Source organism: Pongo abelii, chromosome 11, assembly GCF_028885655.2.
Source record: "Pongo abelii isolate AG06213 chromosome 11, NHGRI_mPonAbe1-v2.0_pri, whole genome shotgun sequence".
In the NCBI taxonomy this organism is placed as follows: Eukaryota; Metazoa; Chordata; class Mammalia; order Primates; family Hominidae; genus Pongo; species Pongo abelii.
Genome location: NC_071996.2, coordinates 108,336,704 through 108,355,588, shown reverse-complemented (window position 1 = coordinate 108,355,588; position 18,885 = coordinate 108,336,704). Strand labels below are relative to the sequence as shown.

The window sequence follows — 18,885 nt, the reverse complement described above, 5'->3', positions numbered from 1 at the left end:
TTTCTAAGCATCTCTACTTGTATCTTTGCCTACAAACAGATCCTATGTTCTGTATGTCAGTTGGTAGAATACCTACATGCTTTACTACCCAAATATGAAAAGTGGGAATTATTCTTGACATCTCTTATATGTTCTATTCCCTTATCCAAGATATGTACATTTTATTTCCTAAATATTTCTGCCATTTATTTGCTTTACAACTAAACAATTTGACATTTACTTAACCTCTATGTACCTCATTTCCTTACCAACAGAAATATCAATGGGACCACCTCATGGGGGTGTTAAGAGGATTCGATGAAATAATATATTTAAAGCACTTAGAAAAATAACTAGCACAAAATAAGTGTAGTTGTGGGTGTTTTATAATTATTACTGAATCAACTGCTGAGTTTACACGGATAAAGGAATCATGCTGGTAATTTGGGTGGTTGCCTCCCGTGCCCTGAATCATAACAAACTCCTACGCATTTTTCTACCTGCATCCTTTGGTCCTTGCAAAGACTAACTTCTAGTTCATTAATTTATCAAAACAAATTTAGAAATCCAGGAAAACTCAAATTTTGACTTTATTTTTAAAAATATAAATTTTTTTTAATATTTTTTATTAGTACATCATAGTTGTACATGTTTTGAGGGTGCATGTGATATTTTGATACATGTATACAATGTATAACGATCAAATTAGGGTTAATACATTATATACCTCAAAATAGCTAGAAGGATTATGATGTCCCCAACACAAAGAAAAGATAAATGTTTGCAGTGATAAAATCCCAAATTTTAGCTTTAAATGGTTACTTTGGTATTTTCTATAAGTACTATCCCAAATATACAGAGATAATTGCATATTTGCAAATTGCTAAGAAAACACTGACCAGAGACTAAGGTTGAATATATATAATAGATTAATTAATAATACAATAATTTCCAAGCAACTCCCTCAGCCCCACTGCAACTATATTTAAAATGAAAGAAGCTGACTTGGAAGGATGGAGTTTGAAGTATATTAAAAATGCAGAAATGTCATAATACTCTCAGAGACCTGTATCTGCTCTGTTTTATTTTCTTATACAGACATAGATATAAGATATAGATAAATAAATTCCATGCTGAATAAATTAAAATACATTTTTTTAAAAACTGAGCACTGCAAAAGATACAAAAATATACTATACATTACCTTTAAAAACATTTTATTCTTTTCTTAATTTCTCTCTGATAATTTATTCTTTTTTTCATTTGCTTATCCATTTCTTCTTTTATGCATTCTTTCATTTATTCAATCATCAGTTATTAAATACCTACCACATGCTGCTGCTGGCCTGCAAAGATAAAAAAAATACATTCTCCATGCTCAGTGCACTTCCACTCCAAGGGAAGGAAGGAAAGGAAAGAGACACACAAATGTAAATAAGAGTGGTCCTACTGTTCATGACAGAAGTATAAATCACTCTTTCTGGGCTTGGGTGGGAGCGGGAAGCAGGAACTGAGGAGGGAACAGGTAGCTCTGTGGGCACAGCAGGGCATGCCTCAGTCCAGGAACAAGTGTGTGATCTCAGGGCACCCACACTGTGCTCTCTGTGACTCATGTCTGACCTCTGATATTTTGGTCCTATATTAAACACTAATTTCTCCAATAACATACTTTCATTATGACCTCAAAGAACATATTATCATACATTGCTTTAAAAATATTACATAAAATATTTACATTAAAAAATACTACACTTCTGCCTGGAAGTAGAGTTTCAGAAAAGGGATAGAAAAAGGAGGTGGTATTTTAACCTTGTCTTAATGAATGAGAAGATATCCGCCCTGCAAACAAGTGAGGAAGGTGAGTCAAGATAAACACAGCAGGACTAGCAAATTATGGAAGTGTACAAGGGAAGGGGGCTTCCAGAAAAACTCAGGAGATGGATGACAGGTTTGAAACTGCCTTGTTGCTTAATAATCCGTCCTTTCCCGTTTCCTTCTAGGTTTTCAACTTAAACCAAATAACTATAAGGAAGACAACATTTCATATCAAGAGAAGAAAGCCAGGGCTGGGTTCATTGATGTAGTTCCAATATTGCCTTAAGAACTTGCCTTTGGAGGAATTTTTTTTTTTTTTGAAATTAAAAGAACTTGCAAGGGTCTCCATAAGCAAAAGACACTCAGTATGCATTTAATACTCGACTTTGGAATCAATATTTTTTGCTAGCTGTGTGCTAAGTGCCTTCTGTAAATTAAAGCTAAAGATGATCAAATTCAGCTTTTAATGCAGATTACTCTCCAACTTACTTCTATAGTCTATCTTATCCTACACCTTCTATCCAACCATGCATGGCACAAATTCAACATACGTATGTATTTAACACACACACATAGTGCTTACCATGTGTTCTAATAATTTTTACAAATAATCACTCATCAATTTCTCAAGACAATCCTGTGAGGTAAGTAATTTTATTATCATTACTTTATAGTTGAGAAAAGTGAGACCAAAAGAAGGGAAACACTTGACAGAAATTGACCAGCAAATCAGTCAGTGGTCAAGCTAGTTTTGAACCAAGCTGTCATGTTTACAGTCCATGTTCTTAACCACTGTAGCCTTCCACATCTCATGGTTCACATTCCCACTGCCATACCAGAACCTTAAGAAATAATAACCTTTAGTAACCCCGAGCATTTGAGTTCAAAGAATGAATCTCCAAGCTGAATTTCCTGTGTCACTATTTATGATTACAGTTTCCTTTATTCTACCTATATCTTCTATAGACCCTCCAGGCAGTCTTGTTTGTTATCTGTATTTCTGGGATGGTGCCCAGCTTCCAGTAAGGTACCTTTGACTCCCAGTAGAACTCACAGGGAGTATCATGGAGATACTTCATAATAATGATATCCGATGCACAACTTCATTTGGTCAAGCTCCAACCACAAAAGTCCTTGAAGCTTCCCATTCATGCCCATGTTTTTCAACTCAAATTGCCTTTCTAGCTTCCAGAGTAGAACCACGCATGGGTTCTCTATACATGACCCTAGTGAAATTGCCATCATAATTGAATTTCTTAATATAAGATTCACATTCATGATGTTAGTTGAGAAGCTAAAAATAAAAGCTGTGGCTAGCTCTAGTTTTTGTATGTATGCATATTAATTTAAATCATTTCCCTTTAATTATATTTAACACACATTGAAAATTTAGTAATTATAAAAGACCTTTAATTATCAACATTCATTATTATCACTATTATTAACATATATTAAGCACCCACAGTCTGCTAAATGCTGTATTCAAGATAGAAGGCATTAACCTTGCAATTCCACCGTGGCCAATATAGAAGACAATCTTCCTTTTCCAGACACAGAACTAAATTACACTTGCTTAACCTGACAAAGAGTCAATGGATGAGTCAGGGACAAAACCTACATGTCTTAACCACTAGGCAACTGAATAAACAAAAAATTGTTCTAAAACACTGCTGCTTTCAGCCCATCTGAATGTATTCTTCTATGAATGTCTTAAATGCCTGCATTAAATTCCTTTGTGGTGGAAAAATTTTCTCCTTCACAGAGGTATCTAAATTGTGTAAACAGTCTGAGACTAACTGTACAATATAGATTTTGGCATCAAATAGAACGCCACCATTTTTGAAGGAAAAATAGTGACTATAAAATGATGAAATAACTTTTTTTAGGAGGAGGGGCTGATAAACCGGCTTTGAGGCAGTTTCAAAGGAAGACTGCCCAAAGCAATGGCAGCATGATGTGGACAAATGCTACTCTCAAGGCTAACATTTGATTTGAGGGGTAGAATGAAGAGTCTATACCACAGGTTAAGACAAATCTGAATCCTAGCACTGCTACTTGTTAGTTCTGTGATCTAAGGCAAATAAGTTAACTTGTTTGAGCCTGAACTTCGTCATCTGTAAAATGGAGGCAATAAAGCTGAACTTGCAGATTTTCATGGGATGAAATAATATATTTGAACATATATATTAATAATTAAGTGTCCACGACTGACATGAACTTGGAATTGAAGGAGAAAACTAGCCCTCCTCCAAGGTGTGCTGGGTGGTATTACATGGCTACTCGCTAGCAGAAGTAGAATGTAAATTAATGCTATTAAAGCTGAAATTAAATTGCTTCATGGTTGAAATGAGCAATGATGTGATTAGAAAATGTCCCCCATTCCTTAAACAATACATAAATGCTGTTGTTGGGCATGATGCTGTGTTCTAATGTGGAAGGAAATTCAAGCCACCTACAAGTTTCTAGACTCATAAAGGAGACATACAATGCAGAAAACTATAACATGGGGTGGAACAAATTATGCTAGAGGTATTCCAGCATGCCATCAGTGGGAAGTGGTAAATTCTGTCTGGAGCAGAAAGGGTGTGGATAAGGATTAGTAAAGAAAGAGGCCATTACACTGAGTTTTGAAGGGTACCTGTACATTCATTAGCAGAAAGGGAGACAAATGATATTTGTCATTCTTCCAGCAGAAGAAACATCTGGGCAAAGACCCACAGACAGAAGCCTTCTTTGCACATGTGAAAAATCGTAACTATCATACATAGGGTCCTTCATGCAGTGTGACTAGAGATAAAGCTAAGCATATAGGTTGTGATTAAGTTTTAAAAAGCCATGTCAAGGACTGAGAAATAACCCCTCTAAGGTATGTTCAGATGAGTTTCAACAGTGGTGCCAAGACCAATCAATGGAGGAAAGAATAACCTTTTTAACAAATGATGCTGGGGAAACTGGATATTCACAGGCAAATGACTGAAGTTGGACCCTTATCTAATACCGTGTACAAAAATTAACTCAAAATAGATCGAAGACCTAAACCTAAGAGCCAAAAGTATAAAACGCTTAGGAGAAAACATAAGGCAAAATCTTCATAATGTGGGATTTGGTAATGATTTTTTGGATGTGATACAAAAAGCACAGTTAACAAAAAAAGAAAACTTGAACTTCATGAAAATTAAAAATGTCTGCACAAAGGATACAATCAATAGAGTGAAGGGGCAATGTAAAGAAAGAGAAAAATATTTGCAAATCATATATCTGATAAGGAGTTAATATCCAGCATATATAGAAAACTCCTAGAACTCAGCAACAAATAAATGAAGAACACAATTCAAAAATCAGGAAAGGACTTGAAAAGACAGTTTCCCAAAGAAGACACATGAATGGCCAATAAGTACTTAAAAAGATGCCCAGTATCACTAAGCATTAGGGAAATGCAAATCGAAACTACCATGAAATATCACCTCACAGTCATTAGGATGATTACTAAAAACAAAACAGAAACCAACAAGTGTTGGCAAGGATGTGGAGAAATTGGAACTCTTGTGTGCTGTTGGTGGGAATGTAAAATGATACACCTCTGTGGAAAAGAATTTGGTGGTTCCTCAAAAAATGAAAATTAGAATAAACCCTATGATCCAATAATTCTACTTCTGGATATCTCCCGGAAAGAAATGAAAGCAGAGTCTGGAAGAGATATTTTACACTTGTATCCACAGTAGCACTTTTCATATTAGGTAAAATGTGGAAGCAACTCAAGTGTCCATAAAGAGATGAGTAGATAAGCAAAATGTGGTATATTTGTATACAAATACAACAGAATATTTTCAACCTTAACAAGGAAGGAAATTCTGACATATGCTACAACATGGATGATGCTTAAGAATATTATGCTCAGTAAAATAGGCCAGTCAAAAAAGGACAAATATAATTTAAAAAGGACAAATACTGTATGATTCTACTTGTATAAGGCACCTAGAGTAGTCAAAATCATAGGGAGAAAAAGTATAACAGAATGGTGGTTGCCAAGGAAAAGGAGGGAATAAGGAGTTACTATTTAAGAGTATAGAGTTTCAATGTTGGAAGGTGAAGAGTTCTAGAGAGAGGTGGTAGTGATGGATGCACAACAATGTGAATGTACTTATACCACTGAACTATACACTTAAAATTGTTAAGACAGTAAATACATATATTTTACCACAATTTAAAAAAGAGAAAAAAGTCTTTTTTTTTAAAAAAGCCATACCAAGAATTTTAAAATATCCTGAATGCAGTGGAGAATGCTCAATGGTTTCAAGGCAGGAGATGTATATAAACATACATACAAACACACACAGACGTGTGTGTATATATACACACATACATATATACACATATACATATACATATATGTATATATACATATACACATACACATGCATATAACACACATATACATGTATATATGTATATGTATATAACACATACATATATAACATACATATACATATACATACATGTATATATGTATATAACACATATACATATAACATATATGTATAACATATATGTATATAATACATACATGTATATGTATATGACACATATATAAGGTCAGGATTTGTAAATATTTTCATATATGTAGGTATATCATAATTTTATTCATGAAACAACAAGAAATCACCTCATACTAGGAGAACCTCGCTGGACAAATTACAAATTATATAACCTTTAAATAAACAATGCCTGTATTTTATGAGTACGCAAATAAAATTTTGACTCAAGACATTCAGAAACTTTTGATAGGTGCTCAAAACATGCCTTAACCTTATATCAATATCAATCGCTTTGATGCCTTTGGGTCTTCATAAGAATATAGCTGAATATCAAATATATATATATTTATGTGTGTGTGTGCGTGTGTCCTTTAAAAATTAAAATACACTGATTAAAATTAAAGGCAGATAAAAAGGAGACAATTTCTTTAAGGAAATCAATCAATTTTGACTTCTGTTGCTTTCAGTATCTACTTTTTCACTTCAAAGGATATTCCTTTATGATTTTTGCAACAAATGCTACTTAACCATTCTTTGCTTAAAAGGTAGGGAGTTCTGTCCGAAAAATCTGTTGAAAAATATCAGGGCTATGTCAGTCTGAAAATTTCCAGCCAGTTTCAAGTTAAAAAAGATTTGCTAAAAGTAGCAATTTTTTTTTAATGGTTTTAGTCTGTCAGAAGGCTTCGGATTCTCCAGTGCTTCACACCAGTTACTTCAAAACTAACTCCCTCCAGATGTCCCTACGATCATTTAATCAGACATCAAAAGCTGTATGGTGACAGGCTCTCATGCTGCTTATGAGGACGCTATATGTTTCCACAAGCGTAAAACACACACAGTAGCTACTTTTTAAAATGTGATTCATCTAAATCAGAATTCTATTTTAAAGTACAGAGCTATTAGGAAAGGGGCCACTCTCCTAAGAAATAAAACTCTTTTAAACGTCTATACAACGTCATTGTATGACAAGATTTTGAAAGCAGAAACCAAATTGAAACTTGTACTTTAGAAGCGTTTATGCTGTGAGAAAAAAAAAAAATCCCCTATCGGAAGAGATTTCTATGAATCACACCATGCTCAAAGAAATAATTTTCCTTTTCCTCCCAAGGCCAATTGTCTTGCTTCTTCTCAAGGTGAACTCTCATTAACCCTTTCCTCCTATGTCATCAATCTTTACTAAATGTCCACAATTTGGAAGGTACATATAGAAGTTCAGAACCTATGGAAGACACAACCCATACCCTTAACTTTCACTTTACAATAACATAACTATATGTACTTTAGCCTTCAAATTTAAGTAGTAGTTTTCCCTCCAAAGAGGGTAAGGGTACACACATACGCATATGTAGGCATTTACGCTGCTGCCTTTGTGTGTGTGGCATTTAAAAAATATTTCTTGATATTATTCATTTGACCAATAAGAAAATGATTATTGGTGTTTTGGATGGAAAGACAACCTCACTGCATGACTGGTTATCAACACTGAGACATTAAAATGAAATCTAAAGTTGAACTCATACCAACCAACTTAATAATTCACATCTGGAATCTTGAAGTTTGGAAGGATAAGTCCCTAAGAACAACTAGAGTTCATACAGTTTCTCTATTTATTATTTCCCTTCCATTACATAGAATTTCTGAGGAAATCACCCACTATTTAACTAACTTTCTTAGGGTCACAGAGTTATTGATGCAATCAGACACAGGATCTTGGCCTTTAAAATAAAACTACTTTAAACATCATCTTTACAAAATTTCAAACAACACTGTCAAATTACATCTGCCCATATTGTGAAAGTGAGATTGAGATGTTTATTAGTGCTTTGCCAAGAAACACATTGTAAATGTTCTCATTCTTTTTAATTAATTCACATACCAGAAGTATTTTTATTTTCTTCCAAATAAACTGAAATTAGAAAAATTTCTTAAGGGAGATGGACTAGGAGGAAAATTTAGAAGGAGAAATCTTTAGATGTAATGGATATTAAGAAATTATCCAGAAACTTCTAATCAAGACTTTTCTAAATGTTTTGAACACAGTTATTAGAAAATTACAAAGTTATAACTCAAAGATTACTAACTTTATGATTCTAGATTTTATGATTTTTATCATCTAGTCATATATTTGTGATAACGTCTTAAGTGCCAGGCACTGTGCCTGGGGGCTTGAATACAAAAATGAATACACTGGCCTGTGCCTCTGAAGAGTTCACAGTCTTGAAAAAATGCAGTCATGTAAACATTATATTTCAGAGAGATAACAGCTAATAGAGATACTGCACATGGCAATTCCCTTCAGGGGTTAGGGAGGCTAAGTAGAGTACCAAAGTGCAGGCTAAAGGGAAAAAAAACCACTCATTTTGATGGTTAAAACTGTATTATTCGATAATCTGATACATGCTTGCAGACTGCTAGGGCTGTTTAACTGCTTTAGATGTGGTCTCTGTAACGAGGTTGTAAGTCTCCTGAGGACAGGAACCAAGTCTTAGGCTTCCTAGAAAGCACATAGCAGAAATCTTGGGCATCTAAGAGATTAGTCAATTTATTTTGACATGAAAACAAATCCCATTCAGTTTTTATTGTGTGCAGATCAAGGCTAAACAGCAAAGGGAAACACCACACACCGGGGCCTGTTGTGGGGTGGGGGGAAGGGAAAGGGATAGCATTAGGAGATATACCTAATGTAAATGACGAGTTAATGGGTGCAGCAAACCAACATGGCACATGTATACATATGTAACAAACCTGCACGTTGTGCACATGTACCCTAAAACTTAAAGTATAATTAAAATATATATATATATATATATATAAAAGACATGTCATGGTTACCTTGTTAATTTCTGAAATTGACCTAAATAGTGATCCTTCTTTTAGAGTTTTTCAGTGTTAGACAAAGACCCAAGAAGAAAAAACGGAGAGCACACACCTGAATAGGGATCTCATTTCTTAGTTTCCTTGGTTAGTCATGGTACAGACATTCAGGCAACCCAGATTTGTTTTAACATCTTCTGCTGAGATATGGTGAAAAACTCTGTTGCAGAGTCAACTGGGCTTCAGGTTTTTTCCTACCTGAAACTTGAGTCTTACAAGCATAACTGATTTAAAAATTAAGCTGCCTAAACTTGCCAAACGAAGTAAACATTTGGCCCCATGAAATATTGGATGGCAGCTTTATCTCTTAAAAACAAAGCCATATGAAAGCCATCGTTGCAATGTGTCTCCAAGCTCTGGTCTTATCAGCACACAGCGTGAACAGCTGGAGTTACAAACACCAGAACTATTATTAAATCACTGTGTCAGGGTGGGGAAAAAAAGAAAAACCTTTTATAGTTTCAGTATCTCTAAATAATGCACTAATATATTACATGCTATTTCTCCCCGTTTTGCTCTTCAGCATCCATCTCTCCTCTTTGGAAAACAACGGATAGAGCCATCCTTCTAATACATATCAGTACCCACAACATTTATTTTGTTCCAGTGTTTCTACAGATGCTTGATTCTACATCTCATGGATAGAAAATATGATTTGGTCACTCAGAATGTTTGGTAAGTTATATGTTGGATTTTTTTTTTTTTTTTTTTTTTTTGAGATGGAGTTTTCACTGTTGCTGCCCAGGCTGGAGGGCAGTGACATGGTCTTGGCTCACTGCAACCTCTGCCTCCCAGGTTCAAGCGATTGTCCTGCCTCAGCCTCTCAGGTGCTTGGGATTACAGGCACACACCACCATGCCTGGGTAATTTTTTTTGTATTTTTAGTAGAGACGGGGTCTCACCATGTTGGCCAGGCTGGTCTCAAACTCCTAACCTCAGGTGATCCACCTGCCTCAGTCTCCCAAAATGCTGGGATTACAGGCATGAGCCACTGCACCCTGCCTTATGTTGGATTTTGATAGTCAGCAACCTGCAACCAAAAGTCCTCTAACATCACAGTGGCAATCAATTATTTTAACCCTGAAATCAAGCTATTTAAATTTCTCTGTAATATCTTGATGATTTCTTTCATGGGTCTGAGGAAGTTTAATCCAGGGGCAATACTGACAATTATTTCAATATATGTGACAAACATGGGAAAACGTGTGACATGTGAGGGGAAATTCCTCAAATCCACACGTCATCATATTATCTTAGCAAGATGCAAAGGGAATGCAGCCACTCACTGTAAAAATGCACTCTCACTAGCAGCCACCTGCCGCTATCCTCACTGATAAAATACCAAAAGCCCCAAAGAACACTGTATTTTCCCTTCTTGTCTCAGTAGAACACACAGGACAACTGGAAACACTTCCCCTCAGGGTGTTTTCCCTCCACCCGTCTGTGTCCTTTACCCCCAATCTTAGAGTTGCTAATAATTGTGTTGCTACTGACTAAAGAGTTATTTTTAGCCTCTCAATGAAAAAATGCAAAAACTTCTATTCTTCTTCAAATCTTGAACTTACATATTATGTGTCATGTAAACAGGTGATAATATGATGAACTAACCTTCATTATTTACTACATATTTGCAGGGAGGAAGTGATAATTCTCTACTTCTTAACTTCTCTCATTCTGCTCACTGTGAGAATTAGTGGCTTCCCTACATTATTTAATCTAACCCCCAAACAGTGGTTGATTTTTTGTTATTCTTTTAAAATCTGAAGTAATAGAGTCTCTTTCATGAAACACACCCCTATTCCCTGGCTAAGGCATAAAACTTCAGAGAGTTAACAGACCCCCCTGAAATCTATCCATGAACTTCTAATTTAACAATCCCCAAATCTGCCAGCTTATTTTTTTAATTATATGTATATAAAATAGACACGGACTTTGAAAAGATAGGTCAATTATTTTGGTGATGTAAGACAAGTAATGGTTTTAGAACAAACAATGCCATTCACTATCTGAGAACAACCACAGTATTATAATTTTCAGGAATCCAGTTTTTAATTTTCTCACCCTGCAGGATCAATGTGCCTTAAGGGTTAAATTAAAAACCATAAACAGTCATTAAAACACAAAACAACCTTGGTAGTTAACCGGATATTAAGAAAAAAATCACATCTGTTTTAGAGTTCTGTTCCATTGCAAGTTTGAGAACATCAATTTCAAGAACCTGGTTTTATGGTATGCCCTTAAGCCAAGAACACCAGGTTACAATCAAGAAAAGGAAGGTAAGAAGTCCCACAAGCAGATTCTCACCAAAATATCCTGTTTCTAGGATTCTCTTTCTTAATTCAAAAGCAGTCAATAGAGTTGGATTTGCTATATTGTCTTGAAAGATAAACAGTCATTACTATTTGCACATTAATGATTGTACTATTCTGATAATTAGGTACGTTGACCAAAAGAGGAACAAAGGAAACAAACTTCTTTGCTGTGTGTTTGGTGTTAAATAACAAATACTAGATTTAGTGGCTTCTTAATACACATAGAATTTGAAGCTTGCAGAGAATCTGATTTTTATAATTTAAGCCCTTTTTAAAACTCCAGCATGTCTGAGAGTGTACATCTTAAATAACCAATTTGTAATAAATTTAATCAGCTAGAAAACAAGTGTAACTTTTGCAACTTTTCAAAAACACATATCTCTGGGCATCAATGAAAACTCTTCCCTCTACAGTAAGCCTAATGAAGTGCAACTAAAAATAACAGTCATCAACTGTGGTTTTAAAGGCAGTATTTCAACATAATCAAATGTGTCAAATATTCATCCTTACAGCTTCTTATGCTGTGGGTTATAAGTAAGTTTCACTTCTTGGGAATGATTGAACATAACCCACTTGGGGCTCTGCCATCTGTGAATTACTTATATGTGAACACTAAGAGATGGAAATTTTGATTGTTTTTTCTTCCTGTGGATATTGGACTGAAATGCAATTGAACATGGCTTTTTAAGCAATTATTTTTCATATTAGTTGCTACATGGCTACATTATCACACACTCCCCGAATTCACCTTCACTTATCAAATCGCAGGAATCAAGAATGGTGTAGCTGGAGTTGTGAAGGAAGCGCCAAGTACGAAATCCAAGAGATGGAAAAGAATATGAAGTCTCAGTGTCCGTAGCTCCAGGCCCAGGTCCTTGCCACACAGAACCTCCTCTGCAAGGTGCCAGTGTTAGAGTTGTGGTTGTTAAGTTCCCAAGGTTTCCTTGAAAGGCTGCTTCTCTTATCAGTGAGCAAACAATAAAAGTTGAGTGTAGGGCTATATGCAGGGTGCCACGTAATTTATCATCCATACATGGACACCTCTGAGAGTTTGTGAAGACATTATTAATAATTATGCCAGAACAACAGACACTAACCAGGACTGCCCCAGGCAAACTGAATTGCACCGTTGCCCAAGAGATGATGTGAGGCTCAAAGATCTTCCCTAGGACTCAAACTATCTCATGAATGCTATACCCAGTTTTGCTTCTGTCTAGAGCTGCACTGTCCAATAAAACAGAGTAAGAACCACAAATAGAATTTTAAGTTTCCTAGTAGCCATGTAAAAAAAAAAAAAGTAAAAACAGGTGAAAATAATTTTAATAATATATTTTATTCAACCCAGTATACCTAATATATTATCATTTGCACATATAGTCAATATAACAATTATTAATGAGATCTTTTATGTTATTTTGTTTATGCTTCAGTCTTTGAAATCCAGTGTGTGTATTAAATTTTAAGTACATTTACATTTGGATCAGACACATTTCAAGAGCTCAATAGCCACATGTGGCTAGTGGCTACTAAACTAGACAGTGTAGATCTAAACATTCCATAAGTTTGGCTATGCAAGGATATATTAACAGTTATAACACACATATGTACACACACACACATCTTCCCTCTAGTAAAAATAAACATATCTAAGTGTCTTTATTAATGTTTACATAGTAAGGCAGTTAAACTATCTGTCACTTGCCTGTGGTGAACCAGACCTTGGAGCAGATAAACATTTACCTGGTAGATGCTCTTTGGGAAATGGAGAGAATGGCTGAGTCAGATTAATTATTATTAATTAGTATTATTATATATTTATATATTAATATATATTAACTAATTATAATTAATTAGCTGGTTAATTTCTAAGAACTTCTAGGACTCTTCCTAGACTTACATGTGTCTTGCATTCCTAAGTCCAAAACATATACACTGAGCATCTTCCATGTACTTGGCCCTAGATAAAGATACATAAGGCACAATGTCTGTGCCTCGGGATGTTAAAGCTTAATGTATTCACGGAGATTATTTTACAACTGAAGCAAGAGACACCTAAGATGTGCCACTATTCCATGCAAGGGCAAGGACCAGACTCTCCTTTTTGGGTCTGTGGTCTGCACTCCATCATCCACAGAAGACACTATGAGGAAAGGAAGAAACATGTGTTTCCTTTTCACTGTTGATACACAGGAACTCAGCCCATATTTGATCACTTGCATAAGTTAAGGCACAAGGATTTTGGGCACCAGCATTTATTCTTGAACTATGAGATGCATCTTTGCTAGTAATAATATGTCTTTCTGCCCCATATCCCAACTTGGAACTCACTGATGTCATATTTTGGTGGGGCTACAGCATTTACCAGAGGGAGAGTAGCCATCATTTCCTCGAGGGAAAGTAACATTGATGTCATCTTAATTGGTTTAAGCCCAGAGCCCAAGTGATAGAAACATGGAAATAAACATTGGAGGACTGATATGGTTAAGGTTTCTGTCTGGACACAAATCACATCTTGAATTGTAAACCAAATTGTAATCCCCACATGTTGGGGGAGGGACCCTGTGGGAGGTGACTGGATCACAGGCACAGTTCCCCCATGCTGTTCTCATGATAGTGAGTGAGTTCTTATGAGATTTGATGGTTTTATAAGGGTTTCTTCCCCCTTCACTCTGCACTTCTCTCTCCTGCCTCCTTGTGAAGAAGGACATGTTTGCTTCCCCTTCCACCATGATTTTAAGTTTCCAGAGGCCTCACCAGCCATGCAGAACTGTGAGTCAGTTAAACCTCTTTCCTTTATAAATTACCCAGTCTCAGGTATTTCTTTATAGCAGGGTGAAAATGGGCAAATACAGGGACTTTCTCCATGCAAACAATGCTAACACATTAATCAGACACACTCTCGTTTTAGGGTACACAGACACACAGACATCAAGAAAATGAAAACTAAATTGCAGTTCTGCTCTTCTATGTAATTCTTCTCTCACTGAATAGCTGTCTTCTCCCAATCCAACATAATTAGACTCAACATGGTCTCAACCAGTGTGTGTTTTAAGAAAAGTCATACCACATACCAGTTTTGTTTATACTTACATTAAAATAGAACACATACACCTGATTTTTATTAATGTTCCATTAAATATATTTCCTTAGAAGGATAGAGTTTTAAATAGGTTAGTGGAAAAACATTACATCTAAAATACTTTCAAGACATCTGCTTTCTTTTATAATAAAAGAAATATGCCAAAATATTGCCACAAATCTATTAGCAAAGAGATAATGATTGCAAATAGTGACTCGTATCTCATACACATTGACATTGGCTCTTGATAAGAATATTTTATACCAAACCAGAAGAACCTGTTTAACTCATTTCAGCATCCATATATACCCACAAATGATGTGTTTATTTTTTCTTAAGGCTCTATAGACAGTGAGACTCAAAGTGAGAAAGAGTCTTGCTTTTAGGGAATTTTTAATATGGTTATGTTATCGAAGATTACCTATTGCAATGGTATACAGTCATTAGCCAAAATTGAATTCTCAGGCTATCTGAGAGGATTATTCACAATTACAGCTCTTCAAAGCAACTGAGGATTTAGCAGGAAGATCCCACAGTCCTATATGGAAGGAGAATATCATCTCTTCAGGAAATTATTCTCCACTTAACCTATCAGTTATAAGTATATCTGGTTGTAAGCACTTTTGGTCAATGATTTTGTTTTTCTTCAATCTGAATGCTGAGTTCTACAAATCCAATCCTGGCACCACATTTTTGTGATATTGGGAGCTTGAAAATGTACACCACTCACCATGGTATGGTTTTGCAAAGCATTGGGTTAACACAACAAAAATATAACGATATCCTTGGACATTATGAAACTGGAAGATGAAGGAAATGTAAAAGTATAGTGTACTGGCCAGAAGCAAGGATTTTAGAGCCAGAACACCTCGGTGAAATTCCTTGCTTTGCCACTTATCAGCTATGTGACCTTAAACAAATTACTAAAACTTCCTCTGCCTCAATTTCATTATCAGTTAAATGGAGATAAAAACATGTGCTTACCTTGATGTGGAAGTTTAGAGGACTTAATATAAACAGGTAAAATAGTACTTGGCACATAATCAGCACCATATACATAATAGCTATCACTATAACTATATACAAGTAATAGCCCATACTAGCTATTAGTATAACTAATACTATATATACTATCAAAAGATCTCTATCTAGTTATCAATGTATTTAAAACTGCAAAGTCCCACTTAACCTGTGGGTACAGCACTTTGATCTTTCATTAGAAATACAAGCAGCAGGATACCTACTGGAACAACCGGTTTCAGACTCTGGCCACCAGGGTGTGAAGCGCTTGGCTGGGTATCAGCAGGTGGGCCTGGCACTGGGTCACTGCTTCTCCTCACCAGCAGTGGAGTGCCTGGAAGACAAAGTGAGAGGTGAGAGGTCAAAAGAACCCTGGGGTGAAGAGAGTGCATGACACAATGCACTTTAATTTAAAAGGTTTACAACATGCTTTTATGTAAAAACATTCTATTTCCAAGGATGCTTGTAAATTAATCCATTTAATGATCTTTTGTCATCTACTTATAGATTGACACAGGGAAACAAAATCTTTCAACTCTCATCTTTCCCCACTTGCATTTCAAACAAGCCATTGTGTTTAACAGAAACTGTTAGGCAATGCACAAGTTGACTGTGTACAATCTAAAAACTGATCTAGAAAATATATGTGAGTATTAAAAAGAATGATTATCCAGGAGACGAACGAAGAGATTCACACAGTCAGTGTAATTTGCCATTCAATAGAGCTGGAAGTATAGTTATTACTGCCATTTGGTGCTTTCCAAATCTTTTGAATGATGATACAGACCAAAATAAATTATTTGCTGGGGTTATAACATTAATGCCTATTTAAGTACACAAAGAGATTTCTCCCATTCTCTTCCTCTTCTCCTAAAGTAGATAGAGCTGATAAAGAAAATAAGTTAGTTCTTCTAAAAATATATCCTGATTTCTTTTTAATTTAATGAAAGCTTCCACTATTAAATATTTGAGTCAGTTATTAAATTCTGAAAAAAGATCATACTATTAGAAAGTTCAAATGAAATTCAACCTTAGCAGAGCCAGCGGCCTAACTGCTCTGACTGCAATTAGGCCTAAAATAATTTGCTTCGTACAAAATTGGCCACTATAGAGAAAAATCTCAAAAAAAATCTGCTTGTGGTTTAAAAATCACTCTCATATAAAAATTAGCATTTTATTTTTGTACTTTTGGGAAAAGAGTAGAAAACAGTTGAAATGCATTTTCTCATTTCTCAATATTCTGAAAATAATTCCCCAAACCTCTGAAGCGATTCCAGCTTAAAGGAACATTTTTCATCCACTTTGTAGGTTATTTACAAACCTGGTTTTTACGTGTGCTTTAACATTCTTAGTTTGTACAAAACATAGAATTGCAAATATTTTTTATCTTTGTCCAGATAGAACTTGCTTTTCTTAAAAAAAAAAAAAAAAAAAAAAAAAACTTCTTTCACGATAAGAAATTAACTACTTAGGACACAAACCTATGCCAAAAGGAATTATAAAGTCCAGGTTCACATTCCTTTATTTCCTTTTTATTAAGAGACATCACCACATTTTTCACCATCCCGCCACCTCCATCTCAAACATTTCTTAACCAACTGACATACCAATAATTGTACGGTTAGCAATTGTTCTTTGAAATAAAACATTAAAAAAAAAAAGAGTAGAAGCAAGAAAAAGTACCATAAAATTTTAAGAAAGTAGGATCCCAGTTCCATACCAGTATCTTTTTCCCTCCCTTAGGTGATCTGAAGACTAAGTTCCTTTCAGATTAAGCCCCTCAACTGCCAACAACATGAAATGAACAAGTCAGTCTAAATGCAATATCCTCAAAGGAACCCATCATCTTTAAAATTAAGAAAATGGAGCAAAATTCAAGAACTCTGGTTTATTTCCAAGCATTTAATCAGGCCAGTAAATTACAAGTTGATAATCTTGAATGGGAGAAAACAAACAAAAAGTAAAACCAACATGGTTCACCAAGGCATTTCCTCATTGTCAAAATCAACTTGGTTTACAGGCACAGAAGTGAACATTTTAGCGATCAACAATTTTAGTTACATTGTTTTATGCAGCTGAGTCATATATATATATATATGTTTATATATGTATATGTATATATATGTGTATGTGTGTGTATATATATATATATATGGAGAGAGAGAGTGTATGTGTTCATGTGTGAGAGAGAGAGACATGGTTTTTCTTAGGTAATAAATACATTTTCCTTAAAAAAGCCACAGTAGGTAATTTTTCTTCAAATTTAAAGACACAGGCCTATGAGTCCTCATTCACTGTCAGTATCTGCTTTTTAAATAATAACACATTAAAATATTTAAGATATAATTTTATAATAATATGTATTCATGCTAGACGCGGTGACTCACGCCTATAATCCCAGCACTTTGGGAGGCCGAGGCAAGTGGATCACTGGAGGTCAGGAGTTCGAGACCAGCCTGGCCAACATGGTGAAACCCTGTCTCTACTGAAAATACAAAAATTAGCCAGGCATGGTGGTACACAACTGTAATCCCAGCTACTCAGGAGGCTGAAGCAGGAGAATCACTTGAACCCAGGAGGCGGAGGTTGCAGTGAGCCCAGATCACGCCACTGCACTCCAGCCTAGGAGACAGAGTGAGACTCTGTCTCAAAATAATAATAATAATAATAAGAAGAAGAAGAAGAAGAAGTATTCAGGTTTGTGTATTCAATCAATATGCCATAGTATTATAGTGTATCCTAGAAGATGACAATTCAGTTTTGTACCAGTGTATCAGCTATTTGAAACATAAAAAAAAAAAAAACAACAACAAAAAAAACTTTAAGATGGCTAGATCTTTCTTAAACATATCAGCAATAACTTTCTTCTTCTCAGCTTTTCTGTACTCTACACTTGAATGTCTCCTGTTGAGTATCTTCTAATTTTTCTTTCTCTCTTAATGTGTTAATAACAAGTGCAAATCAGTCCACATTGAAATTAATAATGAGCATCTTTAAATATGAACTGTTATCTCAGACTTTTAAACAAACCTTCCTAGAATGGTTTTCTAAATTACTAAACCCTATTTGAACGCGGCTGTCAGGAAGAGACTGAGTTCCACCTTAAAGACAAAGAAAGGTAAGTCCTAATGTACAACAGAGGGCAGGTAATTAGGAGTACTGAAGATAATTTGGGCAAAACCTTGAATATATAGTAGAGTAGAAGTCGTATTGTACAAGCAAAGCTAACTGAAATGAGAGGGGACAACTTTATCCAGTTTCATAGAGGCTT

The 18,885-nt window shown here is 35.2% G+C and overlaps 1 protein-coding gene across 9 annotated transcripts in view; it reads right to left on the bottom strand.

The window, feature by feature from the left end:
- The window catches only part of PARD3B (par-3 family cell polarity regulator beta), a 1,076,689-nt gene that overhangs the window by 566,285 nt on the left and 491,519 nt on the right, over nt 1-18,885 (bottom strand). For all 9 annotated transcript variants that reach the window (XM_024243295.3, XM_024243296.3, XM_024243297.3 and 6 more), the window contains one exon: nt 15,839-15,948. In XM_024243295.3, coding sequence (XP_024099063.2) covers nt 15,839-15,948 — 110 coding nt within the window. The remainder of the gene's footprint in view (nt 1-15,838; nt 15,949-18,885) is intronic.